The sequence below is a fragment of the Anoplopoma fimbria genome, chromosome 13 (assembly GCF_027596085.1).
Source record: "Anoplopoma fimbria isolate UVic2021 breed Golden Eagle Sablefish chromosome 13, Afim_UVic_2022, whole genome shotgun sequence".
In the NCBI taxonomy this organism is placed as follows: Eukaryota; Metazoa; Chordata; class Actinopteri; order Perciformes; family Anoplopomatidae; genus Anoplopoma; species Anoplopoma fimbria.
The window spans coordinates 28,013,806-28,036,077 of record NC_072461.1 but is presented as its reverse complement, the minus strand read 5'-3'; the positions used below and the strand labels follow the sequence as shown (position 1 = coordinate 28,036,077).

General features: G+C 40.9%; 1 protein-coding gene across 1 annotated transcript in view; it reads left to right on the top strand.

The window, feature by feature from the left end:
* ddr2l (discoidin domain receptor family, member 2, like) overlaps positions 1-13,188 on the top strand; it is a 31,447-nt gene extending 18,259 nt beyond the window's left edge. The window contains exons 10-19 of the mRNA XM_054610778.1: positions 2,298-2,387; positions 2,522-2,664; positions 3,232-3,343; positions 4,275-4,385; positions 6,214-6,458; positions 6,602-6,729; positions 7,182-7,379; positions 7,569-7,803; positions 8,128-8,277; positions 9,523-13,188. Coding sequence (XP_054466753.1) covers positions 2,298-2,387; positions 2,522-2,664; positions 3,232-3,343; positions 4,275-4,385; positions 6,214-6,458; positions 6,602-6,729; positions 7,182-7,379; positions 7,569-7,803; positions 8,128-8,277; positions 9,523-9,657 — 1,547 coding nt within the window. The 3' untranslated portion in view covers positions 9,658-13,188. The remainder of the gene's footprint in view (positions 1-2,297; positions 2,388-2,521; positions 2,665-3,231; positions 3,344-4,274; positions 4,386-6,213; positions 6,459-6,601; positions 6,730-7,181; positions 7,380-7,568; positions 7,804-8,127; positions 8,278-9,522) is intronic.
* The last annotated feature ends 9,084 nt before the right edge of the window (positions 13,189-22,272 follow it).

Below are 22,272 nucleotides of genomic sequence, written 5' to 3'. Positions count from 1 at the left end.
AAGGCAGTGAAGCGGCGTAAAATGACCGGCATCACAGCGTCAAAACACCCGCAGCAGAGTGCTCCAAGTCAGGGTAAACTCTGGGAGTGACAGCGGGTCTTTTAGCACACTAAAACGGCGTAAAATGAACCGACACAACCATGCTGCTCCATCCGCCTAAAAAATGACCGCGACCGCCGGCTGAAAACGTCCGTAAAGAGAGCATGAAGTGGCTAAACAGTGGTGCCATCAGCCTGTCTCTCCATGCTGCTGAATCCGCGTGAAAATGACCGCGACCGCGGGCTGAAAACGGAAGGATAGCATAGCTAGAGGAGGTTGAGCCGTCCGGGAGCTAGAGGAGCCGTCCCGGTAGAATCCCGGTGACCGGGAAATAGGTTCAGCGATCACCGCAGTTGCATGCCAGGTAGTTTTTATTTTATTTTATTTTTTTAAATTCAATAACTTTCTTGAGACATTTGTTCATACATATAAACGAAAGATCATTATCTTTATTTAATGTTTTATTATCTTTATTTAATGTTTCGCGTTTGTCACAGTCGCGGTGCAGTGACGTCACGTCATGATGTTTTCACGGATGTTTATCTGGACGGCTCATCCTCCTGTATACCGGTGTGCCGGATTACGGTGTTTTTCACGGTACCGGTACCGGTGGACCGCCGGCTCAACCTCCTATAGCTAGCATAGCTAGAGGAGGTTGAGCCGTCTGGGAAGCTAGAGGAGGCGTCCGGTAGAATCCCGGTGACCGGGAAATAGGTTCGGCGATCACCGCGCATTGCATGCCGGGTAGATTTTATTTATTTATTTATTTTTTAATTTTAATTTTTAATTTTTTTTTTAATTTTAATTTTTTTTTTTTTTAATTCAATAACTTTATTGAGACATTTGTTCATACATATAAAACACAATATATTTATATATATATATATATATATATATGTATATATTTACATTTTCAAGTTCTTATTTTTAAGATCTTAAGTTGATGCCACGAAGGCTGAAACATCATCTATTATCTTTATTTAATGTTTTATTCTATTCATTTAATGTTTCATTATCTTTATTAAATGTTATATTCTCTTTATTTAATGTTTCATTCTCTTTATTTAATGTTTTATTATCTTCATTTAATGTTTTATTCTCTTTGTTTAATGTTTTAATATCTTTATTTAATGTTTTATTCTATTTATTTAATGTTTCATTCTCTTTATTTAATGTTTTAATATCTTTATTTAATGTTTTAATATCTTTATTTAATGTTTTCTTATCTTTATTTAATGTTTCGCGTTTGTCACAGTCGCGGTGCAGTGACGTCACGTCATGATGTTTTCACGGATGTTTATCTGGACGGCTCATCCTCCTGTATACCAGTGTGCCGGATTACGGTGTTTTTCACACACATACATATATACACACACACACACACACACATATATTTATACACACACACACACACATACACACACACAAACATATTTACACACACACACACACACATACATATACACACACAAATAAATCTACATTACATTATTACATTCATTCAGTCATTTACACAGGCTTTCCACACAAACACTTACATCAGTAGTATGTTACATATCATTCACCCATTCACACACTGATGACAGGCTACCATCAAGGTGCCACCATCAGACTCTAACTAACATTCATCATCAGTCCACACCGATGGCCTTCACAGCAACTTGGGGTTAAGTGTCTTGCCCAAGGACACATCGACTACATATATATCACACACCACACACACACTCTTATTACAGAACACCTTGCATATACTCACACATATTTATACACACATACACAACAAACACATACACAGAAACATATATACACAATTACACACACACATTTCTTTATATATATACACATTAGTATATAGGCACACAAACATATATTCACAATAACACACACTAATATACACACAAAAACATATAAACACAATAACACACATTAATACATATACACACAAAAACATACACACACATAAACACGCAAACACACAAATATATACACAATATACACTCACGGTCAAATATATGTTCTCACACACACACACACACACATACACATATATATAAATACACAAATATATAAACACAAATATACACACAGTCATACTACATGCTGACACACATTAATGTATATATACACACACACACACACACATAAACGCACACAAAAATATATGCACACACACACATTAATATATATAAATATACATACACACTCACCATTTCTATCAAACCAATAAATAAAAAGTCTTTCCTGTATTTGTCCCTCAGAGGACACCGTTCTCCCGACCCTGATGCCTCTGGCGTCGACCTCCGCTCCAGTGAAGAAGGAGAGCACCATGTCAACCACACCTGTGACAGGTTTGACCTCTGACCTCCCTGTTTTTATGTTATTTCTATATTTTCTGTGTTTTAACATGAATAAACGGTAAAAACTCACCTGAAGTCGTCCGTTAACGAACGTCATCATTGACTCCTCCCCCTTTTCTCCTCAGCAGCAGCTCCCTCAGCCAGTGACCCTCCAGACGACGGGAACACGCCCGTCCTGATTGGCTGCCTGGTGACCATCATCCTGCTGCTCGTCATCATCATCTTCCTCATCCTCTGGTGTCAGTACGTCTGCAAGGTGCTGGAGAAGGTGAGCAGAGGAAGAGATAGACGACTAGAGACGGAGAACTGGAGGGTTTATAGACACGTTACCAACAGGTCCACTCTGGTTAGATAAAGACAAAGCTTTTATAAGGAAAATAAAAGTGTTAAACAAGAAATATAATGTAAAAAAAGCTGTTTGAAAACAATCACATCTAAAATTAGCACGTTTTCTGATGTTTCTTTATAAACAAATCAAAAAGCTTCATGAGTAGTAGAAAGGTTTGACTATCAATCAATCAATCAAGTTTAATTCATAAAGCATATTTAAAGCAAATCTAATTTAATTCAAAGTGCTCTACAAATGATTGACAACAAGAGATGAGGAGACTTCAGCCCAACAAACTAAGATACCGACAACAATAAAAAACAGCACAGAATAAATTGATGATGGTAAAACAGTAAAATGTTAATAAAGGACAAAATTAGAGCGTAAAAAAAATAAGAAATTAAATATGTGTTAATACTAAAACCTTGTTTTTGGACCAGAAGAAAACAGGTTATTAATATAAACATGAATATTCTTAATGAAGCTGTATGAAATGTTCTCCTCCAGGCTCCTCGCCGGATCCTTGACGAGGACGTGACGGTTCGCCTGTCGTCCTGCAGCGACACCATCATCCTCCAGACCCCCCCTGTGCCCCCCCGCTCTGGCCACGCCCCCACAGGTAGACAGTCTGACACATAAATAGAAGGCTTGGCCATCTTTTTTTGGGCCGTCGCCATCTTGGTTTTTGCAGCACTCTGATTGTGTATAATTTAAAAGTACAAAGGAGGCATTCGTTTGTTAAATATGTGCTTATTTTTATACATTTCCAGACATAAATCTGAACATTGGATAAAGCCAGGCTCATTATTCTTCTTTTACTATGTTGACATATAAAAGTCAAATGTTTTTACAGAAGGAATGTTATATATATCTAGAAAATACTGTCAACAGCTATAAGAAAAGTCCTTTTTCTCCATGTCTTTACTCATAAAATGTTGTATAAATCAGGTTATGAATGACATATGAACAAACCCCTCTGTAGAAACCTTCAGAATATAGAGAGGAATGAAGCTGTAAAGTTTGGTGTATGTAAGAGCTACTGAAGTGGAGATTTATGGATCAGAGTCTGAGAAAAAACTCATTTAGAGAAAACGTCCTTTAAAGATATGTTTAGTTAAATTACATACATGTTGAAGACTCTACAGGTGAATAGGGTAAAAAATATAACTAATAGATATCAACATGAAACTTCACCAGTTATTTAATAACATTAAGATTATAATTTTTTGTATTACAAGTTTTCTGAATTGTTATGTTTAAATATGCAAATGAGGCGTTATGTAATGGTAACTTTTGGTGAATTTTGGGTAAATCTACAGACGCAAACAGACAAAGAGAAGCAGCATTAAAATATTTAGAGAACTTGCTTCCTTACTAATGTAATATATGTTGTCATGGGAACATTTTGCAGAAACAAACTTGCAGGTCAAATATCTGAACCATGGTAAAGATAAGAATTCGATAGCTGCCTCTTAAAAAACACAGTCAGGGCTGTTTGGACTCTCTTTTCTCGACTGATGGACGTGTTCTGTTTGTTTCCTATGACCCAGCCAACACGGACCCTCACTATGAGAGAGTCTTCCTGTTGGACCCTCAGTACCAGAACCCGGCGGCGCTGAGAAACAAGCTGCCGGAGCTGTCGCAGAGTGCCGAGGCCTCAGGTAGACACACTGGAGCTCTTTGGGGTTTTATTTTAACCTTACAGTCGCAGCAGAAAGAAATTAAAGTGAGAAGAAGGATGACAAGTTTTTCTTTCATGGGAACCATTCTGTTCATGTAAATCTGAATAAATGATGCCTTAAATATTCTCCATATCGACATGTTTAAACACGACTGTAAACCCATCGAACTGCTGCAGTCTGCCCCCTGGTGGCCACTTCACAGACCCTCCGTCTGCTCCGTTCTTTACAGCTCTCTGCTTTTGTTTTGTTCTTTTTCTTGGTCTTTGATATTTTCTTGATGTTCCTGAATGTGCATGCTCATTCATTCTGCAGCTCTTCTCGTCTCTGTCCATGTTTCCTCCTCCTCCTCCTCCTCCTCTTCCTCCTCCAGCTCTCCTCCTCAGTAATCCTCTCTACGACCTACTCCTGCTGACTTCCTGTCACATGACGTCGGGCTGGCTGCGTGGTAAGAGCTGAAAGGTGTGACTTCACGAGGACGTTTATCTTTTTTTTCATTCCTGTGCATGAACACTTTATTCTCTTTCTACAATTTACCTCTGCGGATTAAACGTCAAGCTCTTCACTGACATTTGTAAACTCATGAAGGGCCGAAGCCACAAAAATAAAATGACTAAGACACAGTTGATAAAATGATGCTTCGAACAATAAGTTTGAACTGTTTCCAGAATGTACAGACATTTATTTAACAGAAGTTAATAAAGTCATTATCACAGGATAATGGGTTCATTATATTGTCATCTTTTATAATAATAATAATAAATATAGTTATTGGGGCCACACTGATCACATACATATTGGTATCTGTATCTGTGTTGGTTAATAAGCAGAACAGAATGTGTTTGAGTTAACATTACAGACGTTCAGTCCCCCAGAGAGCTCTCAATACACATTTAGTCTTAATAACCACATTTGATGGACCCCTATCAAAAATGATTGTATCTTTTTATGGTTAAAAATATTGTAAGATATATATTTATCGATTTTCTTTTTATTCTCAAATATCAATATTGGCATTGGCCTTGACAATGAATCAGCCTCTATTTAAGATCAAGATTCACATCAGTCTTCCTCATTGAAGAACACAAACGAACTAGCTAACGAGAAGACGTTCTAGTCAGCACCTCATTGACAAAGCTAGAGTTTTACACACACACACACATATATATATATTTATATATGACTTAGGGGCTATTTGCATTTTGCCTTTTTGCGCCCTCAACAGCTGGCAGATATCTTCTCTTTCTTCCATATATACAGTAACAGTAGTTCAAAACAAACCAGAGCCCTACTATCTGTCCCACAGAATATTTCATCTGCTTCAACCTCGCCTTTGAAAGACGTCACAACAACCGGTTGGAAGGTCAAACTGAAGATGACAAATGAGGCAGTAAAGCTACTGTGAGGGATTTATGGTGCTTGAAATCCTTTTATATTTGTTTAGTTCAGTCAGTGAGGCTTACTGCTAAATAACCTCAACGTCCTCTTGTAAGACACAATATGTGAACAATTATTAATCCACAGCGGAAACGATATTCCTTACAGAAAGTGTTGTTGGCAGCCCCCACCGGTCAGTTAAGAGTAGTGAGGAGTCAGCAGTCGTGATGCTATAAACCAAAATCAAAATGTGTGAGTCACCACAACAACATCCGGTCCAAGAGCCTAAAAAATATCAGTCTGATGGTGCAGCAGTAGGAGAGGTTATCCATGGACAGACACAGAGATGCACAAACACACACACGACAGAATACATCATCTCCTTGCGAAGACAACTAACCAATCAAACCCCTCTCCCCTCCCTCTCCGTCAGCGTGTGGAGGAGGCTACGCCGAGCCCGACGTCACCCAGTGCACCCCCCACCAGTGTTTCCACAGCAACGCGCCGCACTACGCCGAGACGGACATCGTGCGCCTGCAGGGCGTCACCGGCAGCAACATGTACGCCGTGCCCGCCCTCACCGTGGACTCGCTCACCAGGAAGGACATCTCCGCCGCCGAGTTCCCACGGCAACAGCTGATCTTCAGGGAGAAGCTGGGGGAGGGGCAGTTTGGAGAGGTGGGCCAGGCCGCAGCCAATCAGGGAGTTTGGCGAATAATACGAAAGTCTTTTAGAAAATAACGTGCATGTATTTGATTCCTCTTTCTGGGATGTCTTAAATCAAATGGATGGTTTTATTTATACATTCTTGTCTCCTGCAGGTCCACCTGTGTGAGGCCGAGGGACTCCCAGAATTCCTTGGGGAGGGGTCTCCTCTCCCTGACAGAGATGGGCGTTCGGTGCTGGTGGCCGTTAAACAGCTGAGGGCCGACGCCACCAGCCAAGCCAGGTACACCACAGGACTGTGTTCATCTGTGACCCACCCATAGCAATTCTGGTTTAGTAGAAAAAGGAAGACGTTGGAGAAAAAATACGACAACAACAAAGACACTATAACATCCAAAGAGTTTAGCTTCCTCATTAAAAACAGTCTTTGTGGTGATCTGGAGAGGATAATGTCGTTGTTGTCCCCAATTGTAGATTGTCCGTTTTCTTTGGGTAACCCTCAACGGTTGTTTTTGCAAACTCATGTGGTGACTAAATCGGTCCGGAAGAGATGCATCAGGTTACGGACGCTTCTCCACCTCTGCAAAACTCATATGGTGACACCAGTGACGTAGTATTGTGTGAACAGAGACCTGAGGCCACTTTCAAAACGTATTTAATGTGATTTTAACATTCCAAAACTGAAAGTAGCTCAAAATGAACCCTGAAAATGTCCGCTCTCCCTCCGTCCATCAGGAACGACTTCCTGAAGGAAATAAAGATCATGTCCCGTCTGAACGACCCCAACATCATCCGGCTGCTGTGTGTGTGCGTGTCGTCCGACCCGCTGTGCATGGTGACCGAGTACATGGAGAACGGAGACCTCAACATGTTCCTGTCGCAGCGGGAGATCGAGAGCACGCTGACGCACGCCAACAACATCCCTTCAGTCAGGTTAGCATGCAAAACACCATCCTCTTCGTACATGCTAACATGCTAACGCCACTTGTTCGATCCACCAAGGTCATGTAGTTTAAGATGCAAACAGCAGGGGGCAACATCATCACTCTCCAAAAACACACACATGCTTTAATCAAAATCCTCACCCTGTCTCCTTCTCCTTCCTTCCCTCCCTCCCTTCAGTCTGTCCGACCTCCTCCACATGTCGGTGCAGATCTCGTCGGGGATGAAGTACTTGGCGTCCCTGAACTTCGTGCACCGCGACCTGGCCACCAGGAACTGCCTGCTGGACCGCCGCCTCACCATCAAGATCGCCGACTTCGGGATGAGCCGGAACCTGTACAGCAGCGACTACTACCGCATCCAGGGCCGGGCGGTGCTGCCCATACGATGGATGGCCTGGGAGAGCATCCTGCTGGTGAGGGAGGGGAGTTAACATGAGATGTAAATAACGTGGGAAAAAAGGATTCAATGCAGACATCAAGCTCTGGCTGTTGAATGAGGAGGAAGGGAAAACGATATAGTTGATCGTAATTAACTATCGCTAATATCAATGTCCGTTCTAACCACATCTACCCCTTTATTTCATTGGCTGGTTAGTCACTGAGACACTGATGAACCGCCGCACCTTGCTCCACGTCTCGGTGTGATCGCCCTCTTAAACATGAAAAGCTAATATCCTTAATAATAACCCTTCCTCAGCATCCTCATGTTATTCCCCCCCTTCTTTCCTCCTCTCCAGGGTAAGTTCACCACGGCCAGTGACGTGTGGGCGTTCGGCGTCACCCTGTGGGAGATCTTCACTCTGTGCAAGGAGCAGCCCTACAGCCTGCTGTCGGATGAACAGGTCATAGAGAACACTGGCGAGTTCTTCAGGAACCAGGGCAGACAGGTGAGACGCATCGAAGGCTCCCTGATGGGCCGTATACACTCCAAGTCAGGCACTAGTCCTGCATCCAGGAGTGCCTGATTTAGATCACCTTTGGACAACTGGTGAAAGCAGATCCAGTTCTTGCAAATGCTTACAACACTTCATGATTATGCATGTTTGTCATTAATGTGAACTGGATCGAGATCAAGACTTTGCAGACCTTTAGGACATGCAGCCCCACATGGAACTAGATTGTAACTCACTGACAAACTCTCAAAATGTGTTCACATGTGGCAGGTTGAAGTTCCTACTCAAAAAAGGGTGTTCAGACATTGATTTACCAGTTTTACACATGCCATACAATCTCAACAAGGATCGGGACCCTATAAGTGCCTGCAGGATAAATCTGAATGGCCACTTGATGATTGACAAGACTGGAAGGCAAACATTTGATTAGATCTTTTTTTAACTACTGGACAGTTTGACCTCTTCATACTTTTAAAAATGACTAAAATAAAGCAGAAATAAACTCTCATTGATTTATCTGGTCATAACTCGTAAACATATTCTACTGGTTACGATGGGTTACGAGTAACCATTGCTTCATTTTAAGGGCTTGTGTGCAGGATAGGAGAATCACAGCAGGTCATGTCTTTGTTGTGAAATTGGCCCTTTCACCATTTTTAGATCTCTAAAAGGTTAATCTATAATCACTAGATACACCCGGATTGTGGTCAGGCGATTGGACGGATATATTGGCGATTGGTAGGACTTTGCTGGCTGTTTCTTTGGGACAATGTTTGATATTTTATCCGGCTAATTTTGAAAGAACAAGAGACGCTCAGCAGACAGACAGAGACAGAGAGAGTAAAACAGAATATTTTCACATAAAACTCTGTGTAATAAGGGTTTAATTCGACCAAAGAGTTTGTGATTGTTGGAAAGACTAACCAAGACGGGTTTGGTGAGTTTTATTTTGTTTCTGTTGCGTTTGAATGAAGTTTGTTTAACAGAGATCTGGCGGATTTTCCAGCTGAAGCAACGATGGGATGTATTTGTATGTTCAGTAATATCTGTGTGATTACCTATGCGGGCCATCCATTGTCAGGCTGTTGGTGACTGGTTGGAAAAGTTTAACATATCGCCAAACCCTATCCTTGATACAACAATGTGTTCTGTAAGACTGACTGCATTGGTACACCTGAGGAATGCTATTTCTGGTTCTTTAAGAACCCCCTCTTTAACTCTGCTGTATTCCCCGACTAGATCTTCCTCTACGGCCCTCCACTCTGCCCACCTTCGCTCTTCGAGCTGATGATGCGTTGTTGGAGTCGCGACATACCCGACCGACCGACCTTTGAGGGACTCTACCAAGCCCTGAGGCCCCACGTCAACCAGTGAGCCGAGGCCGCTGGGATGAACTTACTTGTGTAGGACGACAGGCTGACACGAGAAGACTGAGGACTGGAATTACGTTACGAGAGTAAGTCGCGTTCAGAGGGACTGAAGAAACTGGCAGAACTGTGGTCAGAAGGTGGGTTTGTTTTGTGGTAACAGCAGCACTCTGAGAGACAAGATGGAGGTAGAAGGAGATAAAGCTGGTCAACTCAGAGGAGATCCAAACCTGTCAGTCGCTAGTGAAAAAAGATTTCTCAGCTTTTTAAAGATTTCTATCATTTCTGATTTCACAGTTTCATCCATCTCTTTAAATCCCATTTGACCAAAACGTCTTGTCGGACCTTTTGACATATCTTTTTATTACGTTGTTTTGGTGCCAAAGGTGCCTTAAGCTTTATATTCTTCTTCTGTTTGGCTGTTAAAGATGCCAAAAACTGGACGGACTCTTCAGTCTTGGTAGTTTCCCTGTACCTGTGTTTTATTTTATTTTTATTGTAAAGCACTGTCTGTGTCTCTCAGTTATTCATGTTCATATAATAACCCACACTGGAGCTAGGGTTAGGGTCAAATTGTAGTGTAGCTTTATTTTTTAGATTTTTGATTCTATTTTATTTTTCTTGATTTACAGTATTTCACTTTTGTTGGTCTTTTTTTGTTAATATGAATGTTGTCCATCTGAGGTTCACATCGCGTTGGAACCTGTGTGGTTCACAGACTGAAAGATCAGTCAGTGGCTAGTTAAGGAGAGAAAGTCGGTGGAAGGCAGACTGAAACCAAATATCAGAAATAATGTGTTATAATGTGCCTATCTTGTTGCCAAAGAGAAATAAAGACTGTAAGTGATAAAACAATAACATGATACTATTCCATTTGTAAAACTCAATATACAATTAACATCTGCCAGGTGGTGGATGCTTTCATTCAAAGTGCCTTAAACTTGTAGCATGAGTGGAACCAGTAAGCCAACATTAACACCACTGGTAGGCCTCCTGCTGACAGTGAGAGTTTCCCAGTGTTGAGGTATCACTTCACCCGTGTCTGTGTTTGTGCTGGGGCCTAAACCATGGATGTCAAGTTTGTATTGGAGCCCTAAGACCTGACATACCATGGTGGTATGTCAGGTGTCGGTTTGGTTTGTGCCTCCACAGATTAGCCAGCTAGCCATAAATAACTATTTTACATTTTGATTTCCGTTGTTTCATCACTAGAGTAAGACAACAGTGAAACAAAAGACAAACTGTTCTCACGTAATCACCGAAGGGAAACGGGGCCTTTGCAGCCTTTCAGACTAGGACAGTCTAGCTGCTGGGTTCAGTTCAGTGAATAAAGTCAGTGAAGACACTATAGGCTTGTTGGAGGAGAAGCACAGTCTCTATGTAGAGGCTAGTAAGCTAACTGACTAGCTAGCTTGCTATTTCTCGGGGGTCGTGGTAGACAGTGTATGTTTTCTTTACTTTAAGGACATACACAAGCTAACTAGGGTTGCTAACTATCCTGTATTTGCTGGCACGTCCCCTATTTTGGGCAAAATAGATTTTTCCCATACCGGACGTTCCATGTCCATATTGTGACTGAAACTCTCGTCCGACTCTTACAGATCGGTCCTTACTTACACCATGGGTGAGATCGCCTGTCATCCAATCACACGCCCCCTTAAGCCCAATAGTTATATTCAGTGTAAATGCGCCAATTCCTGCAAAAGGTTTGCTTGTAAAGTAGAGCATTAAAGCAGTAAAAGATATCAATGGAGAAAGTAGACTTGGTGAGTCACGATGCCCCTCTGAGCCCCGTTTTGCTTTTGCCAGGTCCAAATTGTGATTTTCTTTTAGATTTGTTTCCTTTTGTGGGTTACACACATAAGCCTACATAATGATTCAGGTTTAGAAAAGCTGTAGACTCAATGGAATATACACATTTGTTGCTTTCCATTTAAAAATCAATATGAATCACACCATACCAACACAGCTGTGGCATGTGCACCAGACAAAAGGTGGCGTGCCACTTTCCCTTATGTGGTTGTGAGAACGTTGGCGAACCTAAAGTTAACTTCCTTCTTTGCTTGCTGAACAACTAACTAGTAAAGCAACTGTAGAGTGAAAGGATTTACAGCAAGGTGTGTTCATATATCATTCATAGCCTGATTGTACAACATTTTATTACTAAAAACATGGATACAATTTATTTTTTGTATGGCTGTTAACGGTGTTTAGTGGTGATACAAAGGGATATCCAAAATTCTCTCTGTGAAAACCTTTGAATCTAATACGTCAACAAAATAAAACAAGAATGTTGAACCTGGCTTAATCCAATGTCCAGATTTAAGTTCTAAAGATGTATGAAAATTAGCACATATTTAATAAAATAAAGCCTCATTGAAAAATAACTTAACATTAAAAAAGTATTGTCTTAATGACAGTAATTAACTGGGGAAGTTTCATGGTGATGTCTATTAGTTGTTGTTTTTTTACCTTAATTACCTGGATTGTCAACCTTTAGGTAAACTATGGAATTGTAGATGTGGAGAAAGCTAGCTTGGGACGATGATGAGTTTTCGATACATGCACTGCATTTCTAGCCATAACACCAGGATAACCGTGAGATCAATCTTCAACCAAGTAAAAGTAAAGGTGATTGGTCAATACTGCAACTGGATTAATGGATGTGTGATCATTGTTTAAGGCTAATTATTGTCTTATGTGCAAAAGTGGTTAAGCACATTTTCATTTTTGAAATGTCTTTAGTTTATGTCCCATTCTTTTCATGTTTTAGTCGCTCGTTAGTGTCAGTGTGTTTTACATGTGTGCAGTAATTCAATTATTCCCTTTTGAACAAATTGTTCAAAATGTAAAATGGCGCAAATCAACATGATCTTCACAGGAAAGAAGGAGGAAGACCAAATATGTTAAGTTTGAGTGCATCCTTCTGTGTTTTTGTTGTTAGAGTAGTGTTTGTATTATCTGTACTGTATATTAACACTTCTAAGCGTGTGTGTGTGTGTTTGTTTTAGAGAAAATGAGTTTTGTGTTTTTGACATTCCTTTGAGCACTGGGAGCATTGGGATTAAAGTGGTTAACCGGAGTTGCTCTGATGTAACGAATGATGTTAATAAATTAGGGTGAAGGGACTTTTTTAAAGCAATAGGACAGAAAGTAAGGAAACCACTAAACTCAATCTCCCAGAGTCCTTTGCTACAGTGAGCCTGTGTATTTTGTTCTGGTTCCATTAGGAGAGATAGACGAGTCTTTTAGTTTGATAGTGTACAGTATAAATGAGCTAATATCTCAGTGTGTGAATGCAGATAGGTGTGATAATTATTGATAATTGATTATCTATCAGAATTTATAGCTTTTTTCTGATTACTTCTATTCTGGGAAGGTGTGTTTTTTCCAACAGTAACATTTCTAACAGATGTGTCCTGCTTCAGACTTGTACTGTACATAGGCTAGTAGCTGTGTATATTAATATATTGGGCGTTGGGAACTTTGTGTTCTGTCGTCCCAAGTCTTTTCATTCTGTACCCTCTCCTGTTTGTTTTCCCTCTAATAAACAGTTAAGTTTGTCAAACAGAAGAGTACACACTGTGTCTTATTTTACATTTAAAACTCCTCAAAAGGACTCCGAAGTTTCAGAAATACCATATTATGTCAGGCAGAATTCTTCTAAAATTGTGTAGGAAGTTAATGATTCTTTTGTTAAATATTTGCACAAAATGTTTGAGACCTATAAAGTCAGAAAGATCATTGATATTGTGAGTAAAAGTCACTGTGAGGAAAGGTTTTTGGTAGTATTCTCTATTCTAATGATGTTGAACCACAAAGTAGCTTCAAGCTACGCCATAAAACCTCACAGATTTTACTGATTAGTTGGACTTCTCTATTATAATATTTGACACGTTCAGAATTTTATTGAGATTCTGCAGCAGAAGTGCTTCATCCATATGTAACGCTATTAAAATCAAACCAAACTCAAAAATGATGACACTGTTTGAGTGATTGATTAGATGTCTGGTGAAGGAAGTGCAGTTCACAATTGCTTCTTGATGTGAATTGTGTCAAAAAAATGAAAGAATCAGTGCAACATAAATTATGTGCATCTGGTGGGTGTTCATGTGCTGATGTTTCAGCAGGGGGCGGCAGAGAGACAGAAACATTTGACCAAACTCTGAATCCTGCAGAGGACTTCCACCCTAAAGCACAATTTATGACACCTCAAACAGCTAAAAGCAACACTGATGAATAAGATGACAAAACCTTGAGCAGTTTTAAAATATATATATACACACTGTCTTTACTGGAACTTAGTTGCATTTTGAGCATCTTGAATGTTCTTTAGGGGTTCAAACGGTTCCAGTTACTGAGCAGATCTCTCATTGTGGATTCACTTTCAAGGTGTTTTTTTTTTTCCATGATAAACAATGGCTTATGTGTTCAGGTTTAACAACAGGGTTCACGGTGGGCAGGAATGTTACCCATGACATTGGTAATAAAACTTTACAGCCAATAAACAGGGAAACAATTAATAGGCTACTTTCATTGATTCATCATTTAACAGCCACTAGGGTTAGGGTTAGTCACAAACGGACAGACACACAGCTCATGATGTTAGGTCATCAAGCTACTTCCACACAGTAACATGATGATTCATCAGGAGTCTTTATGTTTGTGTCACAGGATGAATGTAAGTCAATATTCTCTCTCTCTTTGCTCTGTTATTGGTCCCCACCACCTTGTGAGGGAAATATCTTTAGCTGCTGAATGCTCCTCTATGTTCACCAACTAGTATCTAACTGAGTCAGTCTGCTGCTTGCTGCTCAGCACGTAGTGTACAGCGGCTTCATCAGCGCTGGTTTTGATCAAGTGGCCGTTCGGTTCCTCAGTTGTTCATTTGAGGCTTGCTCAACTGTACAGCAGAAAGAAACCTGAGGCCTTCCCAGGCCAGACTACATATATTATTCCACCAGTGTGTTCCAGTGGCCTGTTACCTATTGGACTTGCTTTGAAAACCTTTAAAGGGAGGCGTGCAGGAGGATCCTTATCAGATGATGAACCACCTCTGCTGAACTCTTTCGACCTTAAGGAGCAGTGTCTCTTCTCCGAAGTTCCTCCAGATGTCTGAGATCTTCCACCTTATCTCTAAGGCTGAGCCGAGCCACCCTACGAAGGAGGCTCATTTCTGTCTCTTGTATCCTTGATCTCATTCTTTTGGTCGCTACTCAAAGCTCATGACCATAGGTGAGGGTCGGAACACAGATGGAAGGGTAAATCTAGAGCTTTACCTACCGGCTAAGCTCCCTCTTCACCAAAATGGTCCAGTACAACGCCTACATCACTGCTGAGGCCGAATGCAAACAACTGTCCATCTAATGATTCATTTTTACCCTCATTCCTGAACAAGACCCCAAGATACTTGAACTTCTTCTTGCTCTGGGCAGTGACTCACTCACAACCCAAAGGGTGCAATTCACCTTTTTCCGGCAGAGAACCATGAGCTCAAACTTGGAGGAACTGACCTTCATCCGGACCACTTCACACTCTGCTGCAAGCCGCCCAAGTGGGGGCTGAAGGTCATGTTCTGAAGGAGCGCATTATCATTAGTGAATTGGACCTTGAGACGGGACAGATAGTGGTTGCAAGTGATGCTCAATTCCCGGTGCTATTAGCAGCTGCAATCCATTCTTGGTGAATTCCCCCTTTAGACAAAGCTAGAAAGGAAAAGGACCTAAAGGAGGCAAAACATCCCTGTAGAGCTGCAGAGTTAGTGAATGATTCACTACACGGGACACTACTCACATTACAAACTCATTTGAATCTTTGGTGAGAAGCTTCTCAAATCAAACCCTTTTACACATCTATTCTTCAGCACTGTAAAAGGGCCTTGTGTTTGATCCCAGCAACTACCAGTAGCTTAGACTTTGATAAGCTTAGAAATAATTGAATGATGTGTTTTCTCTTTCAAGCCTGACTTGCTTGGTTTGGTGAAAGGATCGTGTTCCTCTTTTGAAATAGGGTATAAGCTACCGTCTGAATTGGATGATGCTCAGGTGTTACAAAACGTTTGCTGGAAGGAGTTGCTGTTCTCTCTATTTGTCCTTGGTGGAAGCAAAGCTAAATCTGACTGGGAGCAGAGGTTTGTTTGTAGGTGTGAACCAGAGCTTTCATAAGAGCTTTCATAAGAGCTTTCATAAGAGCTTTCATAAGAGTGCTTCACGGCCAAAAGGAGATGAACACTGGTCCAGGTTGAGTTAAGTAAGACAGTTTATTGTTGCCACAAACTTCTGCAGCTTCAGGTATGAAGGATAAATGACTCTTGGTTGGTTTGATGGAGAGTCTAAAAATAAGACAACACAATGTGTTTTGGACAGACGTGTGACAAAAAGGGCTTTTTTCAGGGGCGTGACGCCAGAGGAGGCCCAGCCAAACCCAACCTGGCTGTAATTGTTGGTGCTGCTGTTGTCCTCCTGGACGAGTTAGGAGGTTTGGTTGGTTTATTCTTATCTCTTCGGTGTGAACAATATCACATCCACAAATGCATTCCGAGTAACCGCGGAGAGTCCAGAGTGCATGCAGGTACTGATTTAGGTTCAGAGTTTTCAGAGCATACAAGGACAGAATCATGACTGAAATGACCTGATGACGGGGCTTTGATTCATCGGCAAAGGGAACCTTCATTTCATTGACAAATGAAGGTTCTTTCTTGTGTCATTTTGATGTGAAGAGATATGAAACATCATAAGTGTATTTCCACACACGGCGTTTGTTTGGTGTTAAAAAGGTGCATTGGCCTTTATTGTTGCTGCCTGTTTTTCACATATTTGCAAAGGTGGAGAAACCTGGTGAAACAGCTTTTAACTGTTGGCAAAGACACATCAGAATATGTTTAGATTCAGCCACCACATCATCAGTTTTAATGATTTACTTCTGATGTTGGTCCACGTGGTATTTTTACGTTTACATGCTGCAGAGAGCCGTCGATTCACGCCGGTGTTTGAGGAGGAAGCTGGTCTCCATCACCGCAGCGACATCTGGTCACGTTAGGACAAATGAGGTGAGCAGGTGGCAGGTAAGAATGTCTCAAACATTAAAGGAAAAAATATAACTTGAATGCAATCATTGCACCTTAAGCAGCAAAATAATCTTGCAATATTTCCTCCACACTGACTGATTGACAGGTGACTTACAGTAAAACAGGAACAGAAATATGAGCCGCGTCGCTCTGATGTTTAATGGAAGGTGTGTGGAGTCAGGGGTCCGCTGCCTGATGTGGATTCAGGTTCTGTTGTGGTTTTAATGAGTCTGGCTTCTGTTACAGCTGCTTTCCAGCAGGATTGAGCTGTTCTGAGACAGATGGATGGAAGAATTGACGAGTTGGGTCCCCATTAAAATGCTCTGAGTATGTAATTGATACAAGTGGAGGGTCACATGGCCCGAGTCTTGACTCAAACCACAAACTCTCTGCAGACGTACATCCCAGAACCCCCCGTGTTTTTATCCTTTTTAAGGTCTTTACCAGAAGTCTGAAGGAGGCTTTTGCCCTTGTGTCAGTCTGGTCTCATCTAGCATTCGCAGCTATTCCTTCAAAATATAATGTGCCTTAATTCGTAGATATCGCAGGAAATAATGTCGTATGTTATCCGAGTAATCATTAACGAGGAAGTATAAAGACTGCAAAAACACAGGCCGAAAACCAGCGATCCTTCAGCCAAGAGACCGATTCTGTTCCCTATGTGAGAGTCAATGTTGATTTATTTGTAGCTTAACTTGTGTTTTAACTCAAACCATGATCTTTTCCTAAACCTGACTCAGTAGTTAGTACTTAGTTGTTTCCTGTGAAGACGGAAGTTTATTTTGAAAATACTGAAATTTGTGTAACGATCAGAAACACGTGTTGCTCGACCTTTGTAGGAAAACGCATAAAAGTAACTTTTCTTTAAATATCATAAGAACTACTGTATACGATGGAAAAGTTTATTTCTCTTTTCAGCTTTGCCAACGTTTCCACCTTATCCAAACAGGTTCCATTTGGTTTATTTTAGATGATTCCTCTCAGGGATTCTTCAAATCCAAACGTAAAATGTGCACAAAATACTACTTCCTGTACAGACTAACCACATGAATGACAAGAAAACACTTCTACTGTTTTAATGACTAACTTTTTTTTTCTCTAAATGAGCCCTGCACACCCGTACATGTGTTTTCACTTATTCTGGCCAATTAGGCCTCAGGTCCGATTGGAGGTGGACAGAGTTTTAATGGTAATTAGTTGTTGTTGGTGTTATCCCCAGACTGTCCTAATACCGATAATAAAGTTGTAGTTTGAACAGCTCAGACAGGTACTACAAGCTAACAAGGTTCAGTGAGATCAGACTTCTCTTCTCCACAGTCCTGAGAAGAAGTCCAACCAGCTGTTTTTAAACATTTTGGCCGTCGCCCATCTTGTTTTTTTGCAACCAGTGAACAGGAAGTGACCATATATGGACTGAGGAGGAGTGACGTAGAGACGCCGTATACGTGTCTGGTGTCGACCTGTCAATCAGTGTGTAGCCCCGCCCTAAAGCATCCCCTGCTTTATGGTCTGTTTGACTCTAAATGGAGCATCATTTACTAAATGAACATCATGCTGTATTGAAGAAGACTTGAAACTAGAGATTGAGACCATAAACTCCTGTTTACAATGTTTACTGAGGGAATAAATCAAGAGAGAAGTAGAGTCATTTTCTCATAGACTTCTATACAACCAGAGGAGTCGCCCCCTGGTGGACAGCAGAGAGAATGCAGGTTGAATACACTTGAGAACTGACTCAACTTTTCAGAACCGCAGGTTGACACCTGTGTCACATAAAGCTTCAAACATTTAATTTCCTCAGAAACTGTAGTTCTGCAATAGGGCGATTGCTGTCCTTCCAAGAGTTGTATGAGAAGTTTGATATCAGTTTAAAGCAAAGCTAGCTTAATGCAACACTTGTAGCTCGGTCCAAAGTGAAAAATCAACACTTTTCAACAGGGTGTTTGATTTCACAAATGATTTGCATCTTGTTTTGTTTGTGAGGTTGTGGTTATGCTGCATCATGTTCTAGGATCCGTCCTAATTTTTTTAACTGATTGATGGAATTGCCGCTTGCTTTTAACTTAAAAATAAGAACGAGGTCTCGTTTATGTAAGACGTCTTTTTAAAAGATAACTTCACCCCTAAAACATTTGTATATCACTTTCCAAAGAACGAACAAAAGTCTTAACAAGTTGAAGTAAATGGTGGCCGAGTTAAACTATATCAAAACATTGACTTCAATTCATCAAGAACTTTCTTCATCTTTGGATTCCTCCCAGTGGAGGCATGCGAGAAAAACAGTGAACTAAATGATTAACTGTAGTTAAACACAACATTGAAATGAAGCTCAGTCACATGTCTCACTTGTCTTATTTGCTGAAAGCAACATCGGTCTTAAACATCATGCTGATGGTTTTTGTGCAGTAGCCTTCTTACATCCACTCACATTGACTCATATGAAGTCAATCTACTGTATACTGATTTTAAAGACATTGTTAATAATCTCTCCTTTCTTGCATTGTCTTCATCGTTAACTCACACACTGAGAGTGTTGATGCTTTTGTTGGTGATGGTAGACGGTGCTACTGTGTTTCCATGGCTCTTTATGTGTCCTGTGTGCAGGAGGCCCCTGCAGGCGGCCGGCCCTCATTATGAAGCCGTTTAAAGCGCTCAGATCGGGCCGACACCTGCTTCTCATTGGAAACAGCAGCGACGGCTGTCTTGTGTTCCTGAAAGGGAAGTGCACAGCGCTGCGATAAACTCAAACCCGCCTTTGATCTTTACACAAATGTCATATAAAAAGGAGCTGTTGTTCAGCTTGATCACTTTTCCTTTAACATAACGGAATCCGTTTAACTGCGCACACGTGTTGCTGCTGCGAGCTAGCTCGACGCTAGCTGCTGCGTGGCTACTGAAACAATGGAGGGTAAGCATTTCTCGTGTTTTACAGAACTGAGGTGTAACCTTATGTCTTCCTTGTCTGAATTCATCTTAAGTTCTCAGCAGTATTTATATGTGTCCGCTTTTATTTCATGTTGCCCTTTAATTAATCCTTTATTAGTCCCGCAATGGGGAAATTACAATTCTCTGCATTTGACCATCCCGGAGGAGCAGTGGGCTGCTAAGAAGCGCCCGGGGAGCAACTGGGGGTTAGGTGTCTCGCTCAAGGACACCTTGGCATGTTGCCTGTAGAGGGGTTCGAACCACCGACCTTGTGGTTGCAGGACGAGCGCTCTACCGCCACAGCCGCCACCTTTGAACAGTCTTAAAGAAATATGAACTGAGAATCAATAAACTCAGATATGAGAAGTCCTCACAAATGACCACCACCACAGCTGAATGTTGAAGACAATTCATTGTTTTATTATGCAGTTCCACTAATGGCCACTAGATGGTGACATTGAGAAGCTTATACGGTAATGGCCGATGGAAATATTTCGTGAGCATCCAAACAGCTAACGTCACTTTCTCAGAATGTTCAAGGCTTTAAGGAATAATTCCACGTTTCACAAATACAACAACTCTAAAGGTCTCTTATGTACATGTTGATGGGATGAAAGTTAATATTAATTAATATTTTCCTGAAATGAATTAATAAATTAAGTAATTTAAGGAAACTTTTCATTAGTTCAAGGGGATTCATTACTAAACCAAGTGACGCAAATGTAGATCTTTTACACAAAGTAAAGGTTAACATTTTGGGTTCCAAAAAGTTGTGATAGAGGGAGCGTTGTGTCTTTTTCCAGCAAACGGATGAGCAGATTACATTTCTGTCATCACAGTGGATGAAGCAGCTGATAGTTAACAGATGCTCCATTTGTTCCTTCAGGGACTAATGAACAAAGTCATTATAGAGCTGTGGAAACAAACGATGCTTCAGTGAACTAAATGTCCTGTACATTAAGCTACAGGACAACAGGGACAACAAGGTAAACAACAGGTTCAGGGTTCAAACCAGGACTCTGAGCTGTCTTCAAGCTCTTAATGAGAAACTGTTTAAATGATTTTGTCTAAAATAGATATCGCTCCAGATTTGCACCCTGGACTTTAATTTACTGAAAGTGAATCAGCATTTATAGTCTTAACAACAGTCTATAGACACTACAGCCATGCTCAGTCACAGTGGTGCTTTGAGCTAAATGCTACTGTTAGCATACAGGCATCCTCACAATGGCAATGCTAACGTGCTGATGTTTAGCATGTTCACCAGCCATATTCTTTCCCTTGGATTGTTCCGTCTAGTCACGCCCTACTGCGCTTTGATTGCTAGTTTATCTGGCAAAATAAATATGCTTTTGGAGACAGAGACATGAGCATTGACAAGGGTCTTTGGTGTGGATGACTTTCACTCATTTAGTGGCTGGCCAATTAGCTAGGTAGTTTACTAATTCCACCATGCTTTCTTGCTACATTGGTTAAGAGAAGACAGACTTTTATTTTGAAAATACACTATGCATGTAATGAGGCGAAACTGTACATTTAGTGTGAACACAGAAGTTTATTTTGAAAAGACATTACACCTGCATTGCAACTGTACTTTTACTGTGGAGACAAAAGATTTATTTTGAAAAGACACTATGCATTTAATAAGTGGAAACTGTTTAACATTTACTGTGAACACAGTTTATTTTGAAAAGACACGAGTTTGGAGTGAAAACGTGTTAAAATACGATAATTTACTGGTGATGTAACTTATACATATTATGTAAAGTGTGTGTGTGTGTGTGCGTGCGTGTGTGTGTGTGTGTGTGTGTGTGTGTGTGTGTGTGTGTGTGTGTGTGTGTGTGTGTGTGTGTGTGTGTGTGTGTGATGTGCAGCATGTGGGTGGCAGGTTGTGTGTTCTTTACAGTTCTCTGAGAGGAGGAAACTTCTCTGTTCTGGTAAGTGCTTCAATTTTTTTAAGCATCCTGAGCGCTCAGTGGGGGGGGGGGGGGGGGGGGGGTCACCAATAAAAAACAGACAAAAGCAGCTTGGATGGATCGTACTGTTCCGCCGAACAAGTACAAGTACAGTAGCTACGTTTAGTACCATAAAACAGAGCCATGAAGGTCAGCGTTGATGTAAAGTAGAAAAAAAAGAAGAAAATCATCACTTTGTTGTAAAAAAAAGTAATGAATGACCCAAAATAACTGGAACATAGTGAACAGGTTCAACCTCTTGGTACCCTGACAAGCATCAGTGTGGACCCTCTAGATGCAGTTAGGACAGTTCAGCACTGCTTTGGCCACAGAGATAATTAGACAGGACGGTTCCTTTAAGTATACCTCGTGCTGTGGAGAGACAACAAAGGGTCAGAACAAAGATTTTATTTTTTAAAGAAAAATATCTGCTTTAGCTTCAGTCTTTTACAGAGAAGACCAATGAGATTTTAAGCTGTTTTTAGCACATTTAGCTTCGTAGAAGTCCTATTTAAACTCTATTTGTTGCATTTTATTTGAATGTTTCATGTATTGTCCCTGTCAGAGTCTTAACTCTTTGATTTGCTCTCCGGGCGTCTATCAGCTTGAAGTCATGTGCAAGAAAATCCCTCTGCAGAGATATGAAGTATTCTGCAATGACGGTCTGAATTACGTG